Source organism: Nomascus leucogenys, chromosome 4, assembly GCF_006542625.1.
Source record: "Nomascus leucogenys isolate Asia chromosome 4, Asia_NLE_v1, whole genome shotgun sequence".
NCBI classification, from domain to species: Eukaryota; Metazoa; Chordata; class Mammalia; order Primates; family Hylobatidae; genus Nomascus; species Nomascus leucogenys.
The window spans coordinates 77,073,609-77,092,318 of record NC_044384.1 but is presented as its reverse complement, the minus strand read 5'-3'; the positions used below and the strand labels follow the sequence as shown (position 1 = coordinate 77,092,318).

The window sequence follows — 18,710 nt, the reverse complement described above, 5'->3', positions numbered from 1 at the left end:
TATGATATGGCAAAAATATTTATTAAAATGATTTTTTTTAAGTTTGAACTTTATTGGAAGGAGTCCCTCTAATTCACACTTTCATCCTAGATAAATGGGTAAGAACCATATATGGAATATAAAGCACTGATTTTTAAAAACCACATAGTAGCACAGTGAAAGAAATGCAATTCTCCAGGGTCTTAGAGAATTCAAAGTGGCATCTTAGGTAGTCTAAGAAACCAATTACAGTCTCATGGTTTTCCTTTTGGTTCAAGATTAGAAGAGTCAGGTTACCACTACCTGTTTTTGGAGGTAGAATATGAACTTTCTACTAGTCCACAGTTTACTGGTCAGATGGCCCCAACAGAGTCTCTTATCTCAGCCCATCTGCCTCTAGGGGTGGCCAGAAGATCTCTGTGTCCCAGGCAGCAAGGCTTCCTGCTGATCTCTACTTCAGATCCATGAACCGGATATCCATGATGAGAAGGAAGTTCTTAGGCAGTGGGCGGGGGGCTGGAGACAGAACAGTAAACACCTGATGCTCCAGGTCCACACTGGTCACCACAATGAAGCCAGCTACACTTGTCTCGGACAGGTTCTCCTCTGTACCCTCGGCAGTGCTAACACTCAGTAGGTGGTGCACCATATCTCGCCCAGGAGTGACAGGTACTAGCTTGAGCTGATTATCCTCTTGAGACATGCCCAAAGGTAAACAGGAGTCTGGGATGGTGGGTGCCCCAACTTTGTAGATTTTCACATCTGAAAATTTGACATTGAAGGCATGGGGATAGAAACAACCTCGGAATCCATAAAAATACTCACGGATACGCTCATCCCTACATTCCCGCCGGAAGTCCTTGGAGCGCTCCACCACACCCCCAGATTTAGGGAGCAGCACAGTGCGTACAAAGTGGGGGAGGTCCCGTTTCAGTTCATTGTACAGTCGTTCTTGATCCAGAACCACAACGACATCCACCTCAAAAGCTGAGGCTGCATGCACCAGAGCCTGGTAACCAGAGCCCTTGACCCAGCCACAGGTGTTAATGACACAGCCACTCACAGATGCCCTTCGGTTCACCTCACACCTTTGGTTGAACACATCTGCTAAACGAGATGTAATCTGCAAAAGAGAGGATCGAGGTAAGAACAAAAACACCCAGACAAACCCATGGCTACTTTGTTCCTCTTTAGAATAAGTGCTATTAGATATAAGAAAAATGACTTTTTTTTGAAATGGAGTCTCACTCTGTTGCCCAGGCTGGAGTGCAGTGGCGCGATCTCAGCTCACTGCAACCTCCACTTCCCGGGTTCAAGTGATTCTCCTGCCTCAGTCTCTGAACAGCTGGGATTACAGGCACCAGCCACCACGCCCGGCTAATTTTTGTATTTTTAGTAGAGACGAGGTTTCACCATGTTGGCCAGGCTGCTCTCCAACTCCTGACCTCTGGTGATCCACCTGCCTCAGCCTCCCAAGTTGTGGGATTACAGGCATGAGCCACTGCACCCAGCCTGAAAAAATGACATTTTTAATGGCTGTAGTTTTGACACCATAACATGAATTTTTATGTTGCTGCTTCTGCCTCCTGTTTTATGCCCTAAGTGAAAATCTAACAAATTACTAAGAATAGATCCACAGAAATATTTAACAATCTGAGACTGACATATTTGGAATTGCCTTTCTAAAGTAATGCAGCAGAAACACCAGCTGAGAAAATGCAGTGTTAACTAGTAAACTTCCCCATTTTCCTACCCTAATAGCAGCCCTTCCCTCCATCCCACCTTTCTCTGGCTCTGACCTTATTATAAAGCTTGATGTTAGTGCCAGGAGTGGTGGAACCAAAATGATACACCAGAGGGGCCTGGATAGAGAAACCCTCTTCAACGTCTGCAGGCCGCTCGATGTAGAGGGCCCCCATGGTACCAGGGATGGACACAGAACCCTGGCCCACATCCAGCTCCACATAAGTGGGACGGCGGCCCAAACGCACTGCATAGTTGAGCAGAAGGCGACACACTGTAGACTTGCCCACATCAGTGGGGCCCACTACCATCACTCGGGGACCTCGCTCTTCTTCCTTTTCCGCTTGCCTCCGCATCTGTTCCAAGGCTGTGTGAGTGTTGAGGTAAAGCAACATAGGAGTGTCCTTGGAGACATAAGCCACCTCAGTGCGGCCGCTCAGTTGCACAGAACAACCATGCCAAGTGAAAACAGCCACCTTGGCACCAGCATCAAAGGTGAATTTCTTGTTTCGGGTCAGCTCTGTGCCAAAGATCTCTGCCATGCCAGTCAACAACTCCAACTGAACTGACTGAGATGCCTCCACCTCAAAGCGAAGTTCTGTTTCTCGCTCTAGTTCAAATTTAGTGGTTGGCTTCTTATCATCATTAGCCTCTTCTCCCATCTCTTCTGTATAGCTGCTGTGCCTAGAACACAAATTAAATATCAGACCTAATTATAAGTCAGTCTTCTGTTACAAAAACATCCAATGGGGCCAGGCGTGGTGGCTCACGCCTGTAATCCTAGCACTTTGGGAAGCCGAGGTGGCTGGATCACTTGAGGTCGGGAGTTCAAGACTAGCCTGGCCAACATGGTGAAACCCCGTCTCTACTAAAAAGACAAAAAAATTAGCTGGGCATGGTGGAGGGTGCCTGTAATCCCAGCTCTTCGGGAGGCCATGGCAGGAGAATCGCTTGAACCCAGGTGGCAGAGGCTGCAGTGATCCGAGATTGCGCCACTGCACGCCAGCCTGGGCAACAGAACAAGACTCCATCTCAAAAAAAAAAAAAAGAAAAAAGAAAGAAATCAGCCAATGGGCCAGGCACAGTGGCTTAGGCCTGTAATTCCATCACTTTGGGGTGCTGAGTTGGGCAGATCCCCTGAGCTCAGGAGTACAAGACCAGCCTGGGCAACATGGTGAAACCCCATCTGTACAAAAAATGCAAAAATTGGCCAGGCCTGGTGGCTCACGCCTGTAATCCCAGCACTTTGGGTGGCCAAGGTGGGCGGATCACCTGAGGTCAGGAGTTCAAGACCAGCTTGGCCAACATGGTGAAATCTCGTTATTTACTAAAAAATACGAAAGTTAGCCAGGCATAGTGGTGGGCGCCTGTAGTCCCAGCTACTCAGGAGACTGAGTCAGGAGAATCGCTTGAACCCAAGAGGTGGAGGTTGCAGGGTTGCAGTGAGGTGAGATCGTGCCACTGTACTCCCGCCTGGGTGACAGAGCAAGGCTCTGTCTCAAAAAACAAAAACAAAAACAAAAAAAAACCAAACAAAAAAACCAAATAAATAAATAAATAATAAAAACATAACAATGAATGTTTCCCCTTACCTTGCTTTAATTCTCTCCATATTTCTTATCACCATATATTGTGTCTTCCCCGCCTCCCCCACCCCAAAATGTAAGACTTAGGCATTTTTGTTTGATACTGTATACTGCTTAGAATAGAGCTTGACAGACTGTAGGCACCTCAATACATTGAGTGAATTAACGTCTCAGACATCAGAGAAAAACCATACCTACAGATTGACAGATTTAATTATATCACCCGCCATCACTCTATTGGTAAACTCCAAACTTGAGAAGGTAACAGATGCCCAGACCCCAAACATCTTAGTCAACAGGAAAGGGCGTCTGCAATACGGATGCAAAGCAGAGGACACCGGGTTTGAACTCAGAAAACAGCCTAATCCTCGGCTCTGTAACTACTAGTAGTGTCTTTAGACAATCACTTAACTTCTCTGAACCTTTGAAGCTGTCGACTGGAAGCACTTACACTTCCTCAAATACAGTGTTGTTCTTGGGGTTTATAGGAATTGTGGGAGGAAAAAAAAGCACTTCATAAACTAGAAAACGGCAAGGAAACGATATGAATTATTTCTGATCCTGGACTGCAGCTCCAGGTTTAGCATTTGTCCCAATCTCCCCAGACACCAAAATCTCCCCAGACACCAAAATCTCGCCAGACCCCAAGGAGGCGACAGTTGCGTTCCTGCCCTTTTTTAAACTCACCTACGCAGCCAGGAGCCCAACAGGTAAACCCAGAAGGTCCTCCCGTGCAGAACTTCAACCAAATTACAAGCGGTTCTTGCCCGGACCCACGCCGGAAACAAACGCTGTTCCGCACTTGCGCCGTGAAAGGACGCGCGGTCGCGCGCTGCCCTTTGGGATGTGTAGTTTGCCGGGGAAGCCGAGAGCGGGTGCACTCGCTATGCCGCTCGGCCTTCTGGGAGTTGTAGTCAAAGGATTGTTTTGAACGTGACGCCAAAGGTGGGCGGGGCGGCGGTTGTCATTATTCGTGCAGCCGGAGGGAGGGGTGAGGAGGCGTGGCGATTGCGCCCCCGCGCTGGGCAGGGACAGGTCGAGGGACCTGGCTTCGGCGGTGCGCGTCTGCGGCGGGAATCTCGCCCCAGATTTCCTGCTTCCCTGCTGCCCAGGAAAGAGAAGGGAGGCCCGGAAGAGAGGGAGACTCACTGTCTCGGTCTAGGTCCCGCGACGGCCTGCTTGCCTGGACAAGCCACGAAGCACAAAATCCTGTTTAGGCAGGGGGAAACCTAGGAGTAGAGAAAGCGCAGGAAGACAGCCCGACAGAGGTTGCACCGAGCTGTCATCTCCCACCTGACACAGTGCTTGGCACATGGAAGGCATTTCAATTTTTTTTTCCTTACTAAAAGAATAAAAATCCGATGATTTCTTCCAGCTACAAGTCAGTCATTACCCAACAACCTCTCTCCCACTAAACGAGGATTTTTGTTAGGCACTCATTTCCCTCCATAAATCCCTGACAGTTACAGGTCAGTCATTTGCCCCGCAGCCAACAGGTTCCACCACGTCTATAATCCTCTTTTTACTAACTTGGGCTTTGGAATCTTATATTATTTGCTCTACTGCTTACATCACTGTGTGACTTTGAGCAAATCACAGGCTTCATCTCTCTGAGATCGCTTTTTTTTCTTTTTGTTTTTGAGACAGGGTCTCGCTCTCTCGTCCAGGCTGGAGTACAGTGCCGCGAACATGGCTCACTGCAGCCTCGACCTCCTGGGCTCAAGCGTGACATCGTTTTTTGTCTGCAAAGTGGGGATAATAACAGTGCCCAACCTCCTAAAGTTGTTTTGACGATTGCAGGAATGTGCCTGTAAAGTACTAAGTACAATGCCTGTAATATAGAAAAAATCTGATGTCAGCTTTTACGTTTTTATTATAGGCTGGGGAGAAGGGGCTATAATACCATTCATTCGTGCAATACTTAATATTTTTCAGATCCCTTTCAGGCATCTTCTTTTACAGCCACCCTGTAAAGACAGCTTTATTATATCCAATTTCAGATGGGGGAGGAGACTAAGATAGGTGCAGGGGTTTACCCAAACATTAACAGCCATTGGTAGAGCTAGGACTCAAACCCAGAGTTTTTGAGTCTGAGTACAGTTATAATAATAGTAAACATTTAGGCCGGGCGCGGTGGCTCATGCCTGCAATCTCAGCACTTTGGGAGGCCGAGACGGGCAGATCACCTGAGGTCAGGAGTTCGAGACCAGCCTGACCAACATGGTGAAACCCCATCTATACTAAAAATACAAAAATTAGCTAGGCGTGGTGGCGGGCGCCTGTAATCCCGGCTACTTGGGAGGCTGAGGCAGAAGAATCACTTGAACCAGGGAGGCGGAGGTTGCAGTGAGCCGAGATCACGCCACTGCACACCAGCTTAGGCAACAGAGTGAGACTCTGTCTCAAAAAAAAAACCACATTTATATACTGTTATATGCCAGATACTGGTCTATGGACTTCTCAGGTGTAAATTCATTTAATCGTAGCCAGAATCCTATGCAGTAGGTACTATAATTGTCATCTCCACTTTACAGGTGAGTACTTTTTTCAGTCCAGCTCACGTAGTTAATTCATATTGAGGAGACTGGGAAGATTTTCTGGTTCGCTAGAAAGATTTTCTCCTGCTGGCCCTACTTAGCAGCACTCCCCAAGCAGTGCCATCCTCACTTATCACTTCTGAGTTTTTCTTTGATGGTTTGCTTTAATTATTTCATTCATTCAACATATATGCATTAGCTTTTTTTTTTTTTTTTTGAGATGAGGTTTTGCTCTGTTGCCCAGGCTGGAGTGAAGTGGCACAATTTCAGCTCACTGCAACCTCTGCCTCCCGGGTTCAAGTGATTCTTCTGCCTCAGCCTCCCAAGTAGCTTGGATTACAGGCCCGTGTCACTACGCCCAGGTAATTTTTGTATTTTTAGTAGAGATGGGGTTTTCACCATGTTGGTCAGGCTGACCTCAAACTTCTGACCTCAATTAATTTGCCCGCCTCAGCCTCCCAAGTGCTGAGAACACAGGCGTGAGCCACCACGCCCAGCCTATGCATTAGTTTTTCAATTAACTATTGGGTGTCCCCTAATCTTCTACTCTTCTTTAAAAATTCAGTTCCAGTCTTCCGTTTGCAAATTTTCTCCCTGAGTGGGCTTATCCTTGTCTTTTTCCATGCAATCTATCTCCCCGATCTGTTTCTTTGCCTCTACTATCTCCCTTGAGGCAGTTTCTTCCAGTTACCTGAAAGTTATTTTTATTTGGATATTGTATAACCATCTCAAGCTGAACTTAGGGAAAAGAACCTGTCCTTTCCTTTAGACTGCTCTCCATTTTGTTTCTAAAATACAGAAAGAATCAGGACACAACATTTAAAGCATCTGTGCTTGACTACACTCTCTTCTCTCACTTTTTTTTTTTTTTTTTTTTTTTAGATGGAGTCTTACTCTGTCTCCCATACTGGATTGCAGTGGTGCTATCTCAGCTCACTGCAACCTCCATCTCCCAGGTTCAGGCGGTTCTCCTGCCTCAGCCTCCCAAGTAGCTGGGATTACAGGTTTCCACCACCATGCCCAGCTAATTTTTCTATTTTTAGTAGAGACAGGGTTTCACCACGTTGGTCAGGCTGGTCTCGAACTCCTGACCTCAGGGGATCCACCTGCCTCGGTCTCCCAAAGTGTCGGGATTACAGGCGCCCGGCTCTTTTCTCAGTTTTAATCTTTCATCAGCACTCCCGCCATCTCCACCCCACCTCCAAACAATACTGTCTTCATATGTTCTTATTCTCCTCTCCAGCTAGATCCTTGATCATTTTCTTTTTGCTTCCAAACTTTCTTTATTTCTTTCTTTCTCTCTCTCTCTTTCTTTCTTTCTTTTTCTTGAGACATAGTTTCACTCTTGTTGCCCAGGCTGGAGTGAAGTGGTATAATCTCGGCTCACTGCAGCCTGCGCCTCCCGGGTTCAAGCAATTCTCCCACCTCAGCCTCCCAAGTAGCTGAGATTACAGGCGCCCGCCACCATGCCCAGCTAATTTTTGTATTTTTAGTGGAGAAGGGGTTTTGTCATGTTAGCCAGGATGGTCTTGAACCCCTGACCTCAGGTCATCTGCCTGCCTCAGCCTCCCAAAGTGCTGGGATTATAGGCATGAGCCACTGTGCCCGGCCTGCTTCCAAACTTTCAATACAAGCTGGGCCCAATGACTCACGCCTGTAATCCCAGCCCCTCAGGAGGCCAGGGTGGGTGGATCACTTGAGGTCAGGAGTTCGAGACCAGCATGACCAACATGGAGAAATCCCGTCTCTACTAAAAATACAAAAATTAGCCAGGCATGGTGGCACATGCCTGTAATCCCAGCTACTCAGGAAGCTGAGGTGGGAGAATCACTTGAACCCAGGAGCCGGAGGTTGCAGTGATTCTCGGATCACGGCATTGCACTCCAGCCTGGGAAACAGAGCGAGATTCCATTTCAAAGAACAAACAAACAAACAAAACAAAAGAACTTTCAATCCATGCCCTGAAAACTAATCATCTGCCTTTTCCCACTTCTCATTTTTCTCCTCAACAATTGCTTTTCAAATTCTTTTTTCTTTTTTTTTTTTTGAGACGGACTCTCGCTCTGTTGCCCAGGCTGGAGTGCAGTGGCGCAATCTCGGCTCACTGCAAGCTCTGCCTCCTGGGTTCACGCCATTCTCCTGCCTCAGCCTCTCCGAGTAGCTGGGACTACAGGCGCCCGCCACCACGCCTGGCTAATTTTTTTGTATTTTTAGTAGAGATGGGGTTTCACTGTGGTCTCGATCTCCTGACCTCGTGATCCGCCCGCCACGGCCGCCCAAAGTGCTGGGATTACAAGCGTGAGCCACCGCGCCGGCCTTCAAATTCTTTTTCTACTTTTATTTCCCCTCTCTTCTGCTGCCCAAACAAGAGCACTTCTCTCTTCTTTCTTTACCTAGCTTTTTCTCTCAATTCCAAATCTCTAGTGCTATCCCTCAAGACAACCACATTGTCTTTTCAGAATTTACTTTAAACCCCAGAATCTTCCCTGATTAAATATTTAGAATTCCTTTTTATTTTCAGGCTCAACTAGTAATGTCTCCCATTACCCACATTTCCCTGCCTTAACTTTTTTTCCCTCTTTACGTGTGAGAAGAAAAACAAACCACCCACAAGCACTGCTTTCTAGAAGTCCCTATCTTTGTCGTACTTCATTTGCTAAATGCTAGCCTCTGTTAGAAATCAGGGTTTTTGTCTTAGGGGATATGTTCTGTGTTCACATACTTTAGTAACATGCACAGGACAGCACCCCATGAGAAATGAATTCTGAGTCAAATGAAATTTAACTGGAAGCTGCTAGAAAAATAGCAACAAAATATGTAATTTCTTCACAAGACAAAAACTTGGCATGTGTCTCTTGAGATATCAGAATTTAATAATAAATCCTCCCTGGGTTTTGGGGGTCATACACTGAGAATGCTGTTTTGGTTTCGCTTTTGTTTTTTGGGTTTTGTTTTTTTTTTGAGACGGAGTCTCCCTTTGTTGCCCAGGCTGGAGTGCAGTGGTCCCATCTTGGCTCACTGCAACCTCTGCCTCCTGGGTTCAAGCGATTCTTCTGCCTCAGCCTCCCAAGTAGCTGTGATTACAGGCACACGCCACCACGCCTGGCTAATTTTTTGTGTTTTTAGTAGAGAGGGGGGTTTCACCATGTTGTCTAGGCTGGTCTCGAACTCCCAACCTCAGGTGATTCGCCTACCTCGGCCTCCCAAAGTGCTGGGATTACAAGGCGTGAGCCACCTCACCTAGCCAAGAATACTTTTTTTTTTTTGAAACAGAGTCTCGCTCTGTCACCAGGCTGGTGCGATCTCGGCTCACTGCAACCTCTGATTTCCTGTTCAAGCGATTCTCCTGCCTCAGGTTCTCGAGTAGCTGGGATTACAGGCACATGCCACCATGTCCAGCTAACTTTTGTTATTTATTAGGGATGGGGTTTCACCATGTTGGCCAGGATGGTCTCTATCTCCTGACCTTGTGATCCACCTGCCTCGGCCTCCCAAAGTGCTGGGATTACAGGAGTGAACCACCGCACCTGGCGAGAGTGTTGTTTTAAAATGACACTACTGGTTACTGCCTATCATGTGCCAGACACTTTTCAGGCATTTAAATGTTATCTCACTTTATTTTGCATCTCCATGAGCTAATAATAATAAATATTATCAGCTTCATTTAGCAGAAGAGTAAGACTAAGGCACAAAGAGTATCGGTAATTTGCCTAGTGGTTCCTGCCGAGTAATTGGCAGAGCTAAGAGTCTAATTCAGTCTCTTTGAGACCAAAGCCAGACACTTGGTTCATGTCTGAAGATGCAACTCAACTGCTCTATTAATCAGGGTCTCTAGAGGGATAGAACTAATAGGATAGATGTATATATAAATCAGAGTTATTAAGGAATATTGACTCACATAATCAAAAGATGAGGTCCCACAATAGGCTGTCTGCAAGCTGAGGAGCAAGGAAGCCAGTCTGAATCCCAAAGTTGAGGACCTTGGAGTTCAATGTTCGAGGGCAGGAAGCGTCCAGCATGGGAGAAAGATGTAGGCTCGGAGCCTAAACCAGTCTGGTCTTTCCACGTTCTTCTGTCTGCTTTTATTCTGGCCTAGCTGACAGTTGAGTACATTGTGCCCATCCAGATTGAGGATGGGTCTGCCTTTCCTAGTCCAATGACTCAAATGTTTATGGCCTTTGGCAATACCCTCACAGACACACCCAGGAACAATACTTTGCATCTTTCAATCCAATCTAGTTGACAATATTAACCATCACAAGTCCACCCCTTGTCAACTTGAACCCATACACGTCTCCTGAAATTATACATGATCTTCAAATAAAGACGATAATAAGGTCATAATTACGCTTAACATAATACAGCTATCCTCCGTACAACTGGAAACACACCAATCCCCAACCCAAATGCTATTACATAGAGTTAACAACACTTAAATGCTGATATCAAGTCAGTAAGTCTTATGTCACATGATAAAGGCAAAAGAAAGGAAATAAAATGAAGATTTTTTTTTTTTTTTTTTTTTTTGAGACGGAGTCTCACTCTTTCACCCACTCCGGACTGCAGTGGCGCGCTCTCAGCTCACTGCAAGCTCCGCCTCCCGGGTTCATGCCATTCTCCTGCCTCAGCCTCTCCGAGTAGCTGGGACTACAGGCGCCTGCCACCACGCCTGGCTAATTTTTTGTATTTTTAGTAGAGACGGGGTTTCACCGTGGTCTCGATCTCCTGACCTCGTGATCCGCCCGCCTCGGCCTCCCAAAGTGCTGGGATTACAAGTGTGAGCCACCGCGCCCGGCCGAAGATATTTTCTTAATACAAGTGTATATATGCACAAATATGTTCCTAACAAAAGGAGGAGGAAATACTCATGACAATTACAGTCCTCATTTCTGCAACTGGTCACATGGTCATAGTTTGTATTGATGACTACCTTCTTCGACTACCCATTCTGTATTCCGTTTGCCTTTAGCAAGCACCTCAGCAGATTATGTTTTTTTTACCTGGTGGAGTGACCCAAACCTTCATTCCTGAAGGGTTTGGGCCACTGGGCCATTTGTGGGTTTTTTTTTTTTTTGAGACGGAGTCTCGCTCTGTCACCCAGGCTGGAGTGCAGTGGCACAATCTCGGCTTACTGCAAGCTCCGCCTCCCAGGTTCACGCCATTCTCCTGCCTCAGCCTCCCGAGTAGCTGGGACTACAGGCGCCTGCCACCACGCCCGGCTAATTTTTTGTATTTTTAGTAGAGACATGGTTTCACCGTGTTAGCCAGGATGGTCTCGATCTCCTGACCTCGTGATCCGCCCACCTCAGCCTCCCAAAGTGCTGGGATTACAGGCGTGAGCCACCGCGCCCGGCGGGTCTGGGCCATTTGTAATCCCACCTGGATTGGGCTGTTGTAGTTTCCCATTGACCTTAATCACAGGGCACCGTAATATTAAGAGACGCCCTACGAGATCTCCTGTATTCCACGCATACTTCCTTACCTCCATTGTGGAGTAGTAGACTGATTTCATCTTGATAGTCTGGGTCAAACACTGTAACTCCCTTCTTAGCCAGTTGACTTAAAGGTAAGAAGAGCCCAAAGTGGCCAGGTGGCAATCTTAACTTCCAGTTTAATGGAATCATTGTTGTGTCTCTTGGTGGCAGCGTTCCTCCCTCTGGAACTAAGACCTCTAGGCCAGCAGAACATAATGCCACGGAAACAACTGCTATTTTGGAAACATCTAAATGCACCGGTCTGCACTAGGCATTGCAGTCCTGGGATATAGGGAGGAATTTCCCAGAAGGCCTGTCTCAGGAAGTTTACAGCCCAATAGAGGACTTCATATAATGTAGGTATCTCCATTCATGAAGCACGCATAATTTGGAGGTAGCTGTTAAGGGGTTCCTGCATGCAAAATGTCATATTGGGTCTATGACTCTTTCAGGAGTATTAAACCAAGGCTTTGAGGCTTGGTACAAGTTTGGGGGCACAGTTTGCCATCCATGACAATTAGTACATCTGTCTTTTCCCTGTTTCAGGGCTGGTGTCCAAGCTGAAATGGGAAAGTGTATCATCTTAAATGTGTGTGTGCTCCCTCACTCTGTATCCATCTCTTCCTTCACCAGCCTTGCCACCTCCTTTCCTCCAGCCCTGCCACCCTCACTGCATCCTTGCCCAGCCCTATCTTTCCCCCAGGTTCTTCCTATCTCCTTGGCCACACTGCCTTCCTCCTTAACAACCTGCCTCTTCCCTTGCCCACCATCGCCGCCTTGTCCCTCGGTCCCCACTCCTCTAGCCCCGTCCCTTGATGCCTACCCCTTCCCTTCTTTCCGACCCGCCTCCTGTGTCTCCCAGCCCTGCTCTGACGTGGGAGGTGAGGGGGGGGTGGGGGGGATGGATGACTCACAGTGTTATGATGCAGTTCCACAACACACAGCCACATTCACCCACAGACCGAGGTACAGAACGAGAGACAACCTCTGCCCCCCCAGCAGCTGGCCAGCTTTGCAGCCCCCGTCTTGAGCCCCCAACTACCCTCCCCCCACCCACCCCCATCCCCTTCCCAATTGAAGGAGCGGAAAGAGAAGAGAGAAGAGTGAGCAGAGAGATTGAGAGATTGAGAGAGAGAGAGAGAGATAGACGGAGATCTCTGGAGCAGACCTCAAGGTGAGGGGGCAGCCCTTCTCCAAATGAATTTTTTTTCTCTTTGCAAATTTCCTCCTCCTGCTGCGTGTTGCTTTCTCCCCTTTGCAAAAGCATTATTCATCCACCCTTTGTCCTCCCTTCCCCCTCCCCGCTGCCTCCGCTCCTCTCTCTCGGTTCCTCCATCACTCTCCAAGCTCTGACGATTCCCGCACTTATTTCCCGGCAACTTTGGCTGCAGCATCAGGCATCACTGTTTATTGTTTTGCTGCTGGTGCAGACCCCCAAAGCCTGCTCTGGGAGCTGGCGGTGCTGCTAATTATTTGGACTATACCATACTGAGAATACCAGCCTGGGGGTGCCAAAACCTCAGAGCAGATGAGAGAATCCATTGTGAGCAGGTGTCCCCCTCCCTTTTCTTTTCCCCCCTGAGAAGCACGAGATTCGCACCTGGTTCCTTCAGCCTCCGCCTCGGCGCCTCTGCTGTCAGCTGTCAGTTGCCCCCGCCAGCCCTCCCTCTCCCCTTCCTCCTACGGTCCAGCCCCGTCTCACTTCAGGGGAACGTCTCTCCCCAGCACTCGGCTTGCCTTTGTTTTTTCTCCAGTCATTTGCCCAACTTGCTTCTCCCTGTGATCCGAGATGGGTGAAAAAATGACCCCTACTCCCCTTTCTGTGATTCTCTGGCCTTCTGTGCAGCCTCTACTTGGCTCGACTGGGAATTAGGGGAGAGGGAGGGAGGCGTGACGGCCAGAGGCTGGAGAAGGAGCTCAGGATTGGGGACCCAAGCTGCCCCATTCCCCATGCCCCTTGAAGAAGGTGTTTCAAGGTGGTGCATGTCAGAGGGGAACTTGCAGGCAAAGTTGAAGGCAAACCTGTGAAGCAGAGACTGAAAGGTGGTCTCTTGGCGAGGAGGGCCCGTTTCCTGCAGCCGGAGCCCAATGTCACCCTGAACTCAGCCCAAGGTGTCTTCCTGGGGCCCAGCCAGGAGGAGAGGACCTGAAACTGAAGATAGTCTCTATGGAGGTTTTGCGGAGAGACTGCCTGGCGGCCTTCAGAGAGAGTGGAACAGCTGGGTGCTTGTGGCCACTGCGGAGGACAGGACGAGGAGATCCTGTATGCCCTGGCTAACCGGAGCCAACATTGCCTCTTCTCTGCTTAGTGCTCTACCATTGCCAGAGTGCCCAGCTGGCATCTCTGAACCAGACTTAGGCTAACCACCCACAGCGGGCTGGGAAGCCCTATGAAGGAGAAAGCAGCAGCTCACCTGCTTATCGGAGCCAACAGGGGCCACCTCCCTTCTTATCCTCTGCCTCCAGCACCTTCAGCCACTCGGAGGCTGGCGCGTGGGCAGAAGGCAATCTTCCTCTATTCCTAATCAGAACCCAGCAATTACTTCATCTTCAGTCACCCACAGAGTCACTGCTGTTTGTCCCTGCCCCTGGGAGAAGGTAGAAAGAAACATTTTCTGCCTTGTGCCCCAAAGCACAGCTGTTAAAAATAAGAGTCCCCCTTCTGCTGTTCATTGTGGCCATTGCTCTCACCCTACCACACAGCCCTGCCCAGCCCAGGAATCAGGCTTCTCTGACAAGCTACCCATTTCCCATTGGCTCCAGCTGTCAGATTGCCTGAAGAAAATGTATTTTCTACCTAAGTCTTTAACCAAGGGCTAAGGCAACAGTTAGTAAAGAATAGGAGAGAGAAAGACCAAGGGGCCCAGAGGCTGGAAAGACAGGCAGGTGCTTATTCTGGGCCAGAATGAGTGAACCAAGGTGCAGGAATGGGCGGCCACATGTGAGGGCTTTGGTACTGTTGGAAACATCTGTAAAGTTCTAGTGAAGAGTCCCAGAGCGCAGGACCCTGACCTCAGGAGAGAACTGAATCAGGGTTTGTATACCTGCCTGCATACTCTCCCTCCCCAAAGTGTATAAAGGACAAATTGTATTGCAAACAAAGACCATGTAAAAGAAAGACCTTCAGGCATCCCCAACTCTTAAAAGGCTCTGATCCCCTGAGACAGTGCCTACCAATGCCTGTGCGATGCAGAGCCTCACGAAGAACTGAAAACCAAGGAGAGGGCACTTGCAGATGACGTTGCTCCCATGGCAGCGTCTGTGCCCGTGGGCTTCTCTCTGTGGAAAATGGTGGAGGCTGCTTCTGCCCCAGGAGGGAGAAACACCGACTCCCTGGCTTTGGCGCCAGAAGCCTGGATCGGCTGCCAGGTTTGCTAGAGCAGGATGGGGATCCAGGGGACAGGGCGACAATGCAACTGGATGCCGAGGGGGGTCGATGGTGATGGGGGAAGTAGAGGTATGGGTGAGCTGAGCCCCTTTTCCTCCATTCCCTCAGGAGGGGTCCACCTGAGATCGCAGCTCCCCTGATGTCCTTTTCCCTCTTCCCAGGTGACTTCTATTTCTATCTGGTTCTCGTCTGGGGGGGCCCTGGCCGGGCAGCCCCCCAACACTTCTCCTGCCCTGAAACACGGCTCTAGCCAACCTGCTCCGCTGCTTCACCTGCGACCGTCTCTGCGGGGGCTGCACGGCGCCAGCCCCTCCAGCCCGCCAGGGCATTGTCCTCCAGCCCGTCATGCCCAGCTGTGACCCCGGTCCGGGCCCTGCCTGCCTCCCCACCAAGACTTTCCGCAGCTACCTGCCCCGCTGTCACCGCACTTACAGCTGTGTCCACTGCCGTGCACACCTGGCCAAACACGATGAGCTTATTTCCAAGGTATGCGAAGCGGGGACCTGCCATTCCCCTCCTCTCGCGCACCAGGCTAGCCTGAACGTCACCCAGGGGTGAGGCAGCAAAGCTCTTCCTCTCTCCCACACACCTCTGCGGGGATTCAGGCAGTGGGGCTGAGGGCTGCTTGGTAGTCACTGTCTGTCCTATGTCTCCACAGTCCTTCCAAGGGAGCCATGGCCGAGCCTACCTGTTTAACTCCGTGTGAGTCTACCTCTTTCCTTGTGCGTGTGCTTGTGCTTATGTGTGAGTGAGTAATTTTCCTCTGTGGAGAAAAGGGGGAATCCATCATGTGATCTTGTGCCTTCAGTCTTTGCCTCCCCTTTTGCAAAGGGGGTCTCAGTCTGAAGTTCTCACATGGGGAGCCCGGGGAGAATTGAAATCATAACGTTGGAAAAAGAAGGCCCAGGCTCTAGTCTTAAAGGGGTGGATTATCAAAGGCAGGGGCTGTCCAGTTCTCTCCAGATGGAAGTTCCCTTGTGCTGTCTGGGGACTGGACTGACAGTGCAACCCCACTGGGTGCTGGGTCCTTCCTGTTTCCTGAGACAGGGTCAACGTGGGTTGCGGGCCAGCTGAACAGCGCCTCTTGCTCACGGGGCTCCACTCGGTAGCTGACATTTTCTGTGAGAGCTGCAAAACCACACTGGGCTGGAAATATGTAAGTACCTGAGGAAGAGGGTCACCCTCTACAGTGGCAGTCCCCATGGCCCTTCAAGCCCCAGTGACCATATCAGGTCCTCGCGTGGTCCAAAGAGGAAAGAAAGAACTAGTCACTGGGTTGGGCTAGGTGGATGACCCTTGGGGTGGGAGCCATACAGGTGACAGTGGAGCCTGGAAGGAAACTGCTTTGTCCTACAATCACTGCTTTCTCCTTCACCAGGAACAAGCTTTTGAGACGAGCCAGAAGTACAAGGAAGGGAAATACATCATTGAAATGTCACACATGGTGAAGGACAACGGCTGGGACTGAGGGGCTCAGGCAGGCTGTGCCCTTCCTCCGCATGCCCCTCCCTCCCCTCGGCCCTGCCAAGCAGTCTATACCAGCATGAGTACTGCCCCACCCCTGGGGGAAACCTGGCTCCAACCAACCCCTCCCCTGCCTCCACCATATCCACTACCAGGCACCCTTCGGAACAGGGGTCTGGGGGTACCCCAGGGGTATTAAGGCTCAGGAGTGGGCAGCAGTCAGGGAGAGACAGAACTGGGGGAAAGGGATGGTTGTGGGTCCTTCTGTTCCCAAGATCCTGAACACTGAGGCGATGGCAGGGTGTAGACTCAGGCAGAGAGGATTGTGGGAGGAATCTCTTTTTGCTCCACCTCTTTTTGAGTGAAGAGAGGACAAACCTTGGGTCACAGGGCTAGTAGATCATGGACCACAGAATAGCAGATGAGAAATGGCTTGGGTTGGAGTGAAATTTTGGTCTCAGACACCAGGAGAGACCAGAGTCTCTGAGGATGAAGTTTCCCAACCCTATTTGTAGGGAAAAGGACTTGGGTGCAGGGAAAACTCCCCGGCCCTGGAAAATAGTAAAATAATCAAAGGGTTTTCCATTTCACTCCACTTGTTAGTTTATCTTGGCACTGAAGAGGCACTTTCGAGTATCTAACTTTTGCCATTGGGTGGGGTGGGGACAGCTGCTCGCGGAACAGCCCCCACCCCCAGTCGGCTGCTTCCAGAGTAAGCAGTCTTTATGGGCTTTCTCTGAGGCCCAGTCACTGCTCCTGGGACCCAGTCCCCTGGAGGGGAGGTGGAAAATCAGTGCTACGGGGCCAGTCTTTCCCGTGGCTGCCACCAGCGAATGAAACTTTTGTATGATACATAAAGTGCTTGAGTCTATTTTTAATAAAAAGGGAAAAAGCAACTTGAGGCAACCTGTCCTCTTTCTTTCCCCGTGCATGTACCCATAAACTGTCCCCGTCTCTCACACACACACATACCCGCCCCGCCCCACCCACTCAGGCCTGTCCCTTTAGACCACGAGGGGGCAGCAGTTGCCTTGTCTATGGCAAGACTACTGCTTGAGCTTTTACCGGGGAATAAACGTTCAGGTGAGGTTTTGCCTCAGTAAGAGGGGTGGGTTTTGTGAGCTATTCAGCGAGAGCATCCAAAACCGCTTGTGTCTGCTGGCACCCCTGACAGTAAGTCCATTTTGCCTAGATCCAGGATCGGGCAACTGAAAGAGGCTCATCTCAGAATACGGATTTTCTTGAGTCCTGTGGCTTTTCAGCCTGGTTCTGTAATGCTCTGGTCAGTTCATGGGCACACTTAAGGCTAAAAGGAAAATCAGTCAGCCAAAGTGCTGCCCTGGCAGTTAATGGGAAGTGAAACAAAATAGCTCAAAAATTAGGCCGGGCGCAATGGCTCATGCCTGCAGTTCCAGCACTTTAAGAGGCCAAGGCTGGTGGATCACCTGATGTCAGGAGTTTGAGACCAGCCTGACCAACATGACAAAACCCCGTCTACTAAAACTTCAAAAATTAGCCAGGCATGATAGCACGTGCCTGTAATCCCCGCTACTTGGGAGGCTGAGGCAGGAGAATCGCTTGAACCCAGGAGGCAGAGGTTGCAGTGAGCCAAGATCGTGCTGCTGCACTCGAGCCTGACGACAGGGCGAGACTCCGTCTCAAAAAAAAAAGACTCAAAATTGCAACATCAATGCCACCATGTGGCCCAAGGGGCATTTTATTGGCAGTGATATGAAATCCCTACTGTTGTTGGGTGCCCAACAGTTACAGGAGAGACCATATACATCATAGAGATCATTTTTTGGTAAGCTATAATATTCTTCCCAGATTCATTCATTAATAGTCCAGATATTTATAAAGCACCTATTACTTGCCCGGCATTGTGTTAAGCACTGGATGTTAAGCACGTGGTCAAGATAAGGCAGCTGTGGCCTGACTTCCTGGATCTTTCTGTCCAGTAGGAGATGCAATAACCAGGCAATCCCAGTAGAAGATGATAACAAGGGCTCTAGGCAGGGACGTAGTAGAGGAAGCTTGGGAGCTCATCGGAAAGGAACTCAGCCTACATTTAAGAAGTCAAGCAAGGCTTCACAAAAGTGATGACTACAATGGTATTTGAAAGATAAGAAGTTAGGTAGGCAAAGGCAAAAGTGATGGAAGTATTTCAGACAGAGGGAACTGTATGTGTCAAGTAACTTAAGTTTAGTTAGTTGAAGGAAATAAAAGTTTCTTGTGGGCTGAAAGCAGTGGCTTATGCCTTAATTCCAGCACTTTAGGAAGCCAAGGCTGGAGGCTTGCTTGAGGCCAAAGTTTGAGGTTAACCTGGGCATATAGCAAGATCTTGTCTCAAAAAAAAAAAAAAAAAAAGCCATACCTGCACCTGTAGTCTCGACTACTCAGGAGGCTGAGCAGGAGGATCACTTGAGCCCAGGAGGTTGAGGTTGCAGTGAGCCATGATCATGCCACTGCACTCCGGTCTGGGATACAGAGCAAAACTTTGTCTCCTCAAAAAAGTTTCCTGTGGCTGGAGTATAGGCAG

General features: G+C 49.2%; 2 protein-coding genes across 3 annotated transcripts; one reads left to right on the top strand and one right to left on the bottom strand.

Annotated features, from left to right (window-relative positions):
• Window positions 1-9,780, bottom strand: CLP1 (cleavage and polyadenylation factor I subunit 1). The gene is made up of 4 exons (XM_030810837.1): window positions 9,744-9,780; window positions 3,996-4,537; window positions 1,779-2,406; window positions 1-1,102 (listed from the first exon to the last, which is right to left on the bottom strand). Exons 3-4 carry the CDS (start codon window positions 2,382-2,384, stop codon window positions 431-433), a joined length of 1,278 nt encoding a protein of 425 aa, XP_030666697.1. The 5' UTR covers window positions 2,385-2,406; window positions 3,996-4,537; window positions 9,744-9,780; the 3' UTR covers window positions 1-430.
• Window positions 9,781-12,233: 2,453 nt separating this feature from the next.
• YPEL4 (yippee like 4) lies at window positions 12,234-17,072 on the top strand. 2 transcript variants are annotated; one of them, XM_030810835.1, is made up of 5 exons: window positions 12,234-12,493; window positions 14,869-15,193; window positions 15,366-15,409; window positions 15,755-15,863; window positions 16,086-17,072. In XM_030810835.1, the coding sequence occupies exons 2-5, from the start codon at window positions 15,053-15,055 to the stop codon at window positions 16,173-16,175; spliced, it is 384 nt and encodes a 127-aa protein (XP_030666695.1). In that variant the 5' UTR covers window positions 12,234-12,493; window positions 14,869-15,052; the 3' UTR covers window positions 16,176-17,072. The 2 variants fall into 2 exon arrangements, with proteins under 2 accessions (XP_030666695.1, XP_030666696.1); XM_030810836.1 differs by lacking the exon at window positions 12,234-12,493 and adding an exon at window positions 12,509-14,688.
• Window positions 17,073-18,710: the final 1,638 nt, after the last annotated feature.